At 43.5% G+C, this 10,829-nt stretch overlaps 1 protein-coding gene and 1 pseudogene across 1 annotated transcript in view; both read right to left on the bottom strand.

Moving 5' to 3' along the window:
* Positions 1 to 671: 671 nt before the first annotated feature.
* RB1 (RB transcriptional corepressor 1) overlaps positions 672 to 10,829 on the bottom strand; it is a 65,597-nt gene continuing 55,439 nt past the window's right edge. The window contains exons 18-27 of the mRNA XM_015851795.2: positions 9,902 to 10,020; positions 9,481 to 9,626; positions 8,308 to 8,453; positions 7,520 to 7,624; positions 6,477 to 6,590; positions 6,220 to 6,386; positions 5,444 to 5,474; positions 4,831 to 4,973; positions 4,182 to 4,231; positions 672 to 2,226 (exon numbers count right to left, since the gene is read on the bottom strand). Coding sequence (XP_015707281.1) covers positions 2,153 to 2,226; positions 4,182 to 4,231; positions 4,831 to 4,973; positions 5,444 to 5,474; positions 6,220 to 6,386; positions 6,477 to 6,590; positions 7,520 to 7,624; positions 8,308 to 8,453; positions 9,481 to 9,626; positions 9,902 to 10,020 — 1,095 coding nt within the window. The 3' untranslated portion in view covers positions 672 to 2,152. The remainder of the gene's footprint in view (positions 2,227 to 4,181; positions 4,232 to 4,830; positions 4,974 to 5,443; positions 5,475 to 6,219; positions 6,387 to 6,476; positions 6,591 to 7,519; positions 7,625 to 8,307; positions 8,454 to 9,480; positions 9,627 to 9,901; positions 10,021 to 10,829) is intronic.
* Positions 3,796 to 3,857, bottom strand: LOC116652802 (annotated as a pseudogene).

The following is a 10,829-nucleotide window of genomic DNA, read 5'->3' as shown; positions in this document are numbered from 1 at the left end:
GGGCTGCAGAGCGTGCCTAAGAAGTGTATTTATTTCCCCCTTTCAAGTAAATTCACACCCTAATAATGACTTCACGACTGATAAATTGCACTGAACTCCCCTTGGCCCCAATGGAGGGTAGCAGCCCATTCCCAGGCCTTCTCCGTGGTGTCCATTCCTCCACAGTGATGACAGATGGAGTTTGATCCTTCCCATGAAGGCACACAAAATGCTGTCACGTTTTCCATCCATCTCTTTTGCTCTGATCTCTTATCCTGGGAAGCGGGCTGAGCAGTCTGTGCCATTCTGAAGCCGGATCTTGCAGTGAGATGCCTACTGGAGAACACGAAGATTTCCGTGCCTGATTAGAAAGCTGCTAATTGCAGGATGGCTGATGACATGTTTTTAGAGGGGGTGGGGACTGGCGAGTTAATGAGTGCTCGAGTGCTCTTTGTGCTCTGGACGTTACGTCATGCCCGGCGGTTCCGCAAATAGCACTGCAAGCTCAGCAGAGCCCAGAGGCTCAGGCACCTACGGACTCATAAAGCACAGGAAGCCTTCCTAATAACCAGCCTGAACCTCCCCTGTCACAACTTGAGGGCATTCCCTCTCGTGATGGAGCAGCTTCTGCTCGTACCAGCTGCAGAATCATGGAAGAAAAGCCTTCTCATCTAATAAAGCCACCAACTAAGTATCTTTTAAAAGCTATTTTATTTCATCTTGAAAGGAGATAAACTGACGAGTTGTATAAAATATTGCCATACATTTGATGTAAAGCCTTCAGTCTGTTGGAACAAACACACAGTGTCACAGTCAAGCGCTAGGAGATCTGTTATGTGCGGGGCTCTGTCGTGTCTCTCACCCGAGGATCACTGAACAACTTCAGCTGCTGTAAGAGAGCTTGGGGCCAGCAAGCCCCATCGTAACACACATTCGCACTGTAAAACTCTTGTTAAAAGTGAAAAAATAAACATCACATACTCTTAATGCTTCCGTACATTCTTCAGGATGAAAGTTGAAGCCGTACTGCGAGTAAAAAAATAACTCAGCTTCATTTCACAAACTCAGTGGCCAATCAATGAGCTGTCTGTGGAGCATTTCCCAGCTCCAGCTTCAGCTTTTGGTCAGCACCAGAACTGGTCCTCAGCGGGTAGCACTGTAGGCATTCGAGGTTCACCACACCATTTCTAAGCACTTTCTATGCAGAGACGTGTTGCTGTGCAATGAGCAGCATGCTTTGCTACCCTGACGCTTTTAATTTAAGCAGCTGCATGAGCCAGATCTCATTAAAACGGGTCATTTAAAAAAGTGGCACCTCGTTTATTGTATTTAATTCGCTAGAAGCAAAACATCCTTTCCTTTAGCTGGCTGTTCTGCAGAGCTTTTATCACTGCAGGAAAAAAAAGAAGAATCCACTATCTGAATCCATACCTTATAAATACACTGAAAAGCATTTGTTCCCAAGCTGCCTTTTGGGTAAGGCACCACCTCAGGCACGCGGCTCTGTGCTGTGACGTTCGGCCACAGCCACATCAACACGTGTAGATTCCATCTCTATGAGATTCAATGAAATTCAGCCTGGGCCCTCTGAAATGTGTGGGGTGAGAGCTGAGGAACTGCAGAATGAGACGTACCTGAGGTGCAGCACAGCTCACTGCAAGGAGACCCTGACCCTGCACGGCTGCTGTGCAGCTTAAGTTAATGGGAACTAGATGTAGTTAATACACACAGAGACAGAAATCCTTGCGATATCTGACCCCTAATTCTCAATATTTGCAGGTAATGCTTTGAGATTTGACATTAAAATGAAACCTAAGTGAAATTAGTGCACTTGAGATCCCTAGCTGACATTTTGTCTTTGAGATGGAAAAAAATCCACCCAGGTAGACTGAAATGGCTTCAATCGGTAACGCTGCAATAGCAAACTAAGACACTTTCCAAGCTGGTTTTGAAAATCCTCTGAAAATATATTAAATTAAATTCAGTGGCTTACATGGGATACATGCTACATCTTAAGGCAAAGTATCAGAAAAACCTTGAAAAAAATACAGAAGTCCAAGGGTTTTCAACTATTGGTTTGGGATCAAAGCAACTGAAAAAGTAACTCGATGAATGAAGGCAGTAAAACGAAAGCTGTGAGGGCCTGCAGCAGCCCCTGGTCCTGAGGAGAATCTCACTTTTCTTCATTGCCTGAGGTATCGTTTCCATCGTTCTGTTTCTGCTTCTGCATTCTTGTTCGAGTAGAAGCTGGAAAGAAAAATGAATGAAGTTCAGTGCTTCCTTTGCAGCTATTCTGGATGTGATTGTTTTCTCTACAAACTGGTCACGACCCAAGAAATAACAGAGATACACTCTTCTAAATGAAACAAATCCTGCACTTTTAAGTAAATGCCTGACTGTTATTTCAGCAATTCTTGCTGAATTTCACACACCAGAAGGAAATCACCCATGTGCTGAAGCTCTCCTTGCACCGTGTCCTCCCTTTTGCCTTTTTAACCTTCAGACAAGCAGTGGGCAGCTTCATGCAGAATCACAGAATCACTAGGTTGGACAGGACCTACAAGATCATCTCATCCAACCGTCCTCCCATTACCGTAGCTACAACAAACCACTAACCCATATCTTGCAGCTCCTCATCCAGACACCTCTTGAACACTGCCAGGGATGGCAACTCCACCACCTCCCTAGGCAGCCATTCCAGTGCCTGACCACTCTCTGAGAGAAAAAGTTTTTCCTTATGTCTAATCTAAACCTCATCTGATACAACTCGTGGTCATTTCCTCAGGTCCTGTTTGTTGCCTGGCAGAAGAGACCAAGGCCCACCTCGTCACAACCTCCCTTCAGGAAGCTCTAAAGTGCAATGAGGTCTCCCCTGAGCCTCCTCTTCTTCACACTATACAATCCCAGCTCCCTGAGCTGCTCCTCATAAGACTTGTGCTCCAGACCCCTCACCATTTACATTGCCCTTCTCTGGACACATTCCAGGGCCTCAGTGTCTTTCTTGTAGTGAGGAGCCCAAAACTGAACACAGTACTCAAGATGTGGCCTCACCAGAGCTGAGTACAGAGAGATGATTACTTCTCTGCTCCTGCTGGCCACACTATTTCTTATACAGGCCAGGATGCTGTTGGCCTTCTTGGCCACCTGGGCACACTGTCAGCTCATGTTCAGTGGAGCATCGACCAACACCCCCAGGTCCCTTTCCTCTTCACAGTCATCCAGCCACTCAGCCCCAAGCCTATAGTGCTGCATGGGGTTATTGTGGCCAAAGTGCAGGACCTGGCACTTGGCCTTATTGAACCTCATCCCATTCACCTCAGCTCAGCGATTCAGCCTATCCAGATCCCTCTGTAGGGCCTCCCTACTCTCAGGCAGATCAACACCATCTCCCAGCTTGGTGTTACCTGCAAACTTACTTACACTCAATCCCTTCATCTAGGTCATCAACGAAGATATTAAACAAGATGGGCCCCAGTACCAACCCCTGGGGGACACCACTTGTAACAGGTCACCAGCTGGACTTAACTCTATTAAGTACTACCCGCTGGGCACAGCCCTCTAGCCAGTTCCTTACCCAGAGAAGGGTATACCTGTCCAGGCCACGGGCAGCCAGTTTCCCCAGGAGAATATTGTGAGAGACCATGTCAAAGGCTTTGCTGACTGTATCAACTGCCTTTCCCTCATCTACCAGCCTGGTCACCCAGTCATAGAAGGAGAGATGAGGTTGGTCAAGCATGACCTGCCTTTCATGAACCTGTGCTGGCTGGGCCTGATCCCCTGGATGCCATGCATGTGTCATGTGGTCTCACCCAAATTAGGGGCCATGCTAATCTTCTCTGTATCATTCCAATTTTAGTATATGTTCTACCAAAGCGAGCGCTGTGCTGCTCCAGTCCCCATGGGCTGAGCAGTGCCACACCCCAGAGCACAGCAAATCATTTAATTCCCTTTCAAGAATCCTGGTATTAAGGATGAACATGTCGTGCTCATTTTCTAGCACTTCTGTGCCTCTCTGCCATTTAACAGCACCAAAGATGCTTTGGAGGGTTTTAATTTAATCATTTGTGTTTCAGTGGAGCAAGTACAAAAAAAGTAAGCACTGAAATGACAGTGGTGTTGAACGATGTTTTTGTCTGAGTTGACACAAAGTGTTCTATGCAAGGTACTCAGTGCTGAGGAGTTACTAGAAGAGTAATACTCACTCATTTCTGCAAGCTTCTGTTGGAACTTGGACTCCTGGGGTAGGTGTTTGCTGCAGACAGAAAGCATTTGATTAAAGGGATGTTAAAAACAAACAACAGCAACACACAAATCACAGCTAGTTCATTTCATTGCTACTGCCTCATCTTATAAAAATACAAATTGTGTTTTCCACCACAGCACACTCAAGAGATGTTTCATTTCTCATACTTCTAAAATAATATTTTTTAAGACTGCAGTACAATTTAGCCTTTAGCAGAAATACCTGGGTATGAGGCACTGAATGAATCCTTGCTTTAAACACCAAATGCCCAATTAAGTATTTTGCTACCGTCCCTCATGTAACGTATTTATGGAAGTTCAGAAATAAACAGAATCACAGGATCATAGAATGGTCTGGGTTGAAAAGGGCCACAATGATCATCCAGTTTCAACCCCCTGCTATGTGCAGGGTCACCAACCACCAGACCAGGCTGCCCAGAGCCACATCCAGCCTGGCCTTGAATGCCTGCAGGGATGGGGCATCCACAACCCCTTGGGCAACCTGTTCCAGTGCATCACCACCCTCAAACAGAAGTTAGGATGCATTCTGGAGGCCCCACAAAACCACTCCTGAAGCAGTTGAGCAGAAAGCCACCATCAGTCTCCTACCCTCCATCTGCCTCGTCCTGCCCTTCTATATCGAAGCGCAGCCTCTTCAGTGGCTTAGGGGCATCGCTGGGCTCTGCACCGCGCTTTACGTGGCTCTCACTGTTGCACACCATCTGGTTTATTTTTTGAAACTTTTCAGAAGTCTGAAATCACAAGAAAATAGTTAAAGAGTTAGTGAATAAATCCTGAAACTACTCAAACTTCCCCAATGATCCACTACAACGTTACAATCTAAGAACTCTAACCTTAGAATCATAGAGTGGTTTGGGTTGGAAGGGACCTTTAAGATCATCCAGTTCCAACCCCCTGCTGTAGGCAGGGACACCTCCCTGTAGACCAGGTTGCTCACAGCCCCATCCAGCCTGGCGTTGAATGCTTCCAGGGAGGAACCTCCTTCCACAACAACTGAAATAGAATGCTAAACTTTTTAAAAGCTAAGCCTGGATAACTGAAAGAGGTGAACAGGACATCCCTGTAATCTTTGTGCTTACAAATTCCATAAAATGACTATATTAGATGGGAACCATGAGCCAGCTCTCTGGCTACCAGCAGGCTACGCCGTGGCTCCAACACCACGCATTCAAGAGCAGACAATAAGAACTGTAAAACTCACCCCAAACGTTTCACCAATCGACACCAGAATTCTGCCAAAGGAAGAAAACAAGCATTTCAGTCAAGCCGCCCTCCACAGCAAGACAGAGAAGCATCTATTAACTTGCACAGATTTTCTTAAGGCATTAATGAAGTGTTCTCCTCTTTAACAGTGCAAACCCAGACTGTGCTTTGCTGTATTCAGATTATTCACATTTCCATTAGGACCGGTGAAAGCCTAATTGCCAAATCTGCCATCCCACACCGATACATGAAAAGCTGTGTCTTGGAAGAATGAAAGGTCCACACAATGCAACCCTTATCAACAGGAAATGCTGAGGACCTGATAATCAGCCCTTAATCATTTCTTTTGGATGTTTGCTAATCAAACCCACGCAAGACGTCAACCTAAAACATCCGATAGCATTTCCTAGTTGGAAAAGCCCACTACAGATTTGCACGGGCTTTTCAATACTGAGATGGAAATGCTGTTTAAAGATAACATGATTCATCTGCTGTCATCCTCTGCTAAGAGCCAGTGGCCAGTTTGAATCATAGAATGGCTTAGGTTGGAAGGGACCAGATACAGGACACAAACTTTAACCATAAAAGATAAACTAACCACAGACTATTAATGAACTACACACCACAGTTTGCTAACTTGCTTGCAGTGAACTCCCAGTCACTTCACTTCACTTCACTTCACTTCACTTCACTTCACTTCACTTCACTTCACTTCACTTCACTTCACTTCACTTCACTTCACTTCACTCAGTGAGATGTTTATAACCAACGTACCTGGACCTTGGAGTCATCTTTGTGGGAGATTGAAACCCATCAGAGAATTTGTAAGGGCTCTTCAAGGGTGAGATGTAGATGTTATTGCCTGCAGGGACACGCCGAGGAGAATTGGAGAACTGGTAGGGGCTGCGAGGAATGTGTGGGATAGGTGACAGCGTAGGAGGCTAGAAAATAACAACAGCATCAGAAGGTTTTACTGTCTATAAATTCCTATTCTATTAAATGAACAGTCCTGGATACAACTAACACTTTACCCTGTTGGAGGCATACTGCAGGATGTTTGTCTTCAGTTTCTGCATGAACACTAAGTTGTAGAAGACTATAATGGAGTCGTACTGCTCTTCCCTGATAAGAACACGTTTGAAAGTCTGCAGTGAGAAATAAAAATTAAGTTATTTCATTTGTAAGCACCTTAATAAGGTACTTCATGTTAGAATCAAGCCTGCAACTGTAATAGGCCTCTCCATTGATGTACCTGTTTGACACATGACCATTTTTTTTACTGATGACAGCTGAAGTAAGTAACCTGTCTATTCCCCCTCAATATTCCAGGAAAGTTAAGTAGTTCTTAAAGGAATTTAAGTTGCTTTTGAAAAATCCTATCAGTACTACACCTTAACTTCTCATCTAGTTTCCAAATAGAATAATGAACTGTTACTTGGTATCTTTAATTAATAGGGCAGGAGGAAATTTGCTTTCTGAAAGCTAACAAACAATTGCTGTGAGATATTTACTATTTTGCAAGATGCTTACAGAGACACTTAGTATTAGAACTAATTTTCTACTCTCCAGGGCAAATACATGCAATAATAGAGTGGCCTGGGTTGAAAAGGACCACAAAGATCATCCAGTTTCAACCCCTCTGCTGTGTGTAGGGTCGCCAACCACCAGCCCAGGCTGCCCAGAGCCACATCCAGCCTGGCCTTGAATGCCTGCAGGGATGGGGCATCCACAGCCTCCTTGGGCAACCTGTTCCAGTGCGTCACCACCCTCTGTGTGAAAAACCTCCTCCTAATCTCTAACCTAAATCTCCAGTCTCCCTTTAAAACTATTCCCCTTGTCCTATCACTATCCACCCTCGTAAACAGCTGTTTCCCTTCCTCTTTACAAGCTCCCTTCAAGTACTGGAAGGCCACCATGAGATCTCCCCAGAATATTATGAATCACGTGGACAGTTCGTAATGAACATTCATATCCTCGTGTGTAGCTTGTTTTGTGGGTTGTTTTTTTCTTTAGACAAAGAAGCAAGCAATTTATATCAATTCTACGGAGGGACGATATTAAGGGATTTCCATACCTCTTGATTTGTATTGGGCAGCTCTTTGTATGCAGAAACTATTGTTTTAAATCTAAGATCCACATTCTTTACTTTGCATATGCCATACATGGAACACATCATGATCTGTTAACGAAACAGGAAAAGACAACAGGAAATGCAGTAAATATGATTGTTTTTCATTTCAAGTTTAGAAATCCTTTTTTCTTTTCTAGTTGATGCTTCTGTGCTTTTAACACAGAAAGAAACTCCAGCACTGTGAAGCTTTGCCACTGGGTTTTAATCTGTATTCCATGAACTGTCATTAGGAAACAAAAGCAAAAGCTCAGTTTATAAGCTGTTACTGGTTGTGCTCTCTAAACCAGCATTCAGTTCAACTTCATAAGCACCCAGACGATATTTCACCTACTTTTCCTTTCATTACTGTATGGTGATCAGCTAACCAGAGCTGAAAATGACTTCTGAAACTCATTTTGCTTACTGCAACTTCAGGCTACAATAACGAAGGTGCTCCAGCCAAACACCTTCACAAGGAAAATCAGTATTTTCTTACACAAATGAGCAGCCTCTGTTCATTGTTTTGAACATAACTATAAATGGTGTTTTGGATATTTGGTAGAAAAGAATCTAACAGAAGCAAACCTGAGATGATCAAAAATACACGTAACTAAATGAATTTCTGCTCTGAGTCTTCAATGGAGGAATAAAAACTCATAATTTCTGACACCTCAGGAACATGTAAGGAACATTTTTGCTCAGGAAAGCCTTTTCAAACCTCCTATTTTGTTTTTATCTTTTCAAAATGTTACCTGGTCCAAGTGCCTGTCTCTCATGAGCTCATACTCATTCTGCAGTGTGTGCTGGAAAAGGGTCCAGATCAATGGCTCCAGGTCAGGATGTTCAGAGAGAAGCCGAAAGAACAGGGTATGCAATCTGAGATAGGCCAGTCGAAACACTTGAGAAACAGAAAATAGGAGGTATACAAAATAAGAGGGAAGTGATGGAGAATGGGCAGCAATTCAGTGTTTACCAAGTCCCACTATGAAAACTACAACTCATGAAATGAAGTAGCCAGGTTCAAAATTAATGGAAAAACCTCGATACAACAGACAGTGGACATCTGGAAGTCCACACTGCACATGCATGTGGACACACATACTTGTCCATGCTGCACATGTATTGTCTATGTTGATTAAAAGTCTGGACAAAGGTTTGGAAAATGAGTCTATTATGAGTTATTAAGCAGACATACTGCAGAAAGCTCGGGAATACTCTGAGCTGGATAAAGCCAAAGCTCAGGAAAGTGTTCAGGGGAAGCACCATGTATGCTTGCCCAGCTCTTAAGCTGCCCACGACACCTATTGGTGGTCAACACTGGAAAAAGATGATTGAAGAACCCTTCATCGGAACTGATAAGGTCATTCTTTCAAACAGGAGATAAACTTTCAGTTGAAACTTAAAATGCCTAGTGGATGAGAGAAAGACTGTGGATGAAGTCTACCTAGACTTAGTAAAGCCTTTGATTCTGTCTTCCACACTGTTCTACTAGAGAAACTGGTGGCTTGTGGCTTAGAAAGGCGTACTCTTACGTGGGTGAAAAACTGTCTGGATGGCCAGGCCCGGAGAGTGCTGGTCAATGGCTGCCCAAGGAGGTGGTGGAATCACCAACCTTGCATGTGTTAAAGACCTCTGTAGATGTGGTGCTGAGGGACATGGTCAGTGGGTATGGGGGATGGGCCGATGGTTGGACCAGATGATCTTAGAGATCTTTTCCAACCTTAATCTCTCTATGATCCTATGTAGAGTGCAAGTATTAACCTTCTGGTAACTTTTTATTATTTCTTTCAACAGCAGTTAAGAGTCTGTACTGTGTTTGCTACATATCTGTGACAATCTATTTGGTAATGCTGAGATCCAAAACCTGAAAAAGATAAATAACAAGAGGAAACTTTGCAACTTCAGGATGCGCAGTAGCAACAAACCTTTTTTGTAGAACAGAGAGAGGGAGGTAGATTTCTGAGGCTTCTGTGTTTGTGAGGTCGCAGATGGCTGAGCATCTGGGTTAGAAGTACCACTTTGAGGGTGTCCAGATGCTTTCTTCTTAGGAGATCTCACAGGAGAAAGATACCTGGAGATTTAACACAAATGTGTTAGCGAGAGCACACGATGGAGCTGCACCACGTTTCTCTCCTCCTTCCCTTCTCCTCTCAAAACTCACAACCTTTCACTCACTTCAGCTTCAACTAAGACCCAGCCAAGAACATTTTTCTGACAAGAGGATTTATTTATTCCTAGGCAAGGAAGAAAACAGATCTCAAATACAAGTTTGATGGGGCTTGGATTTAAATATTAAGGGGGATATCAACATACATTTCACAGACATCAAAGATGCACAGCACTTACAGATCTGCTGCAGTATGGTTATGTTGGAGAGGCAGATTTAGGGTGGAAGTGGGCTCAGGCTGATCAGTCTGACCTTCTCGTTCTTTTGACTGCTTGATAAGATCAAACAGAGGTGAGTCCTAGAAAAAAAATCCCAGTAAGAGCACATTACACTGAGAAAAGCCAGCCACACTGGACAGACTTTGTTCCTTCTTCTGAAAAATAACACCCAAAATACGCAGCTCAACAGAAGCTTAATGCTTTGAAATACTTCATATTTCTTGTCAGAGTATCAATCAGTTGTAACTATTAAAATACACCAAACGTTTTCTATAGCAGTCTATTTGATATAGTATGAAACGTTCTAGAAACTCTTATCACTTCCTAATATATAGCCATTCCTAAAGAGAAAAGCACAAGAAAGACTACAAACAGTCATGATCCCTAAAAGACAAATACAGTGACCTGATCCTACTTTGGTAGGTTACTGTCCCTGTATTCAGTGGGCATGCTGACAGAGAGACATAGGAAAAAGAGTTTGATATTATAAGACATGTTCAACTTTTTCTTTTGCCTCCCCTCCAAGAATCCACACATTTTAATTGTAAAGTCAATTACTTGGACATTAGGCAAGGCAGCTGGAATAAGCCTGAACCTACTCAGAACTCAAGGTAGGAAGCAATGAAGAGAGGATTTAAGTGGAATGAGGATGGTCCTGGCTGAAGTAACATTAGTACTACTGCTGACAATAGTAATAAGCTGTGGTCCTGCAGAAACAGTGTCTCAGGCTATTGTTTGTGTGTCACGTACGCAGTAGAATTCTGCTGAGACATCAAGATTGCAAGGGAAAATACTTTGGCACCATAGTTATAATTAACTCTGAAAACACCAGGTTGCTGGCTCCTGTTCTTTACATTTTCTTTAAACATGACTCTCATCCTTGAGGATA

Source organism: Coturnix japonica, chromosome 1 (assembly GCF_001577835.2).
Source record: "Coturnix japonica isolate 7356 chromosome 1, Coturnix japonica 2.1, whole genome shotgun sequence".
Lineage (NCBI taxonomy): Eukaryota > Metazoa > Chordata > Aves > Galliformes > Phasianidae > Coturnix > Coturnix japonica.
The sequence above is the reverse complement of the archived record's forward strand: the minus strand, read 5'-3'. Positions and strand labels throughout refer to the sequence as shown.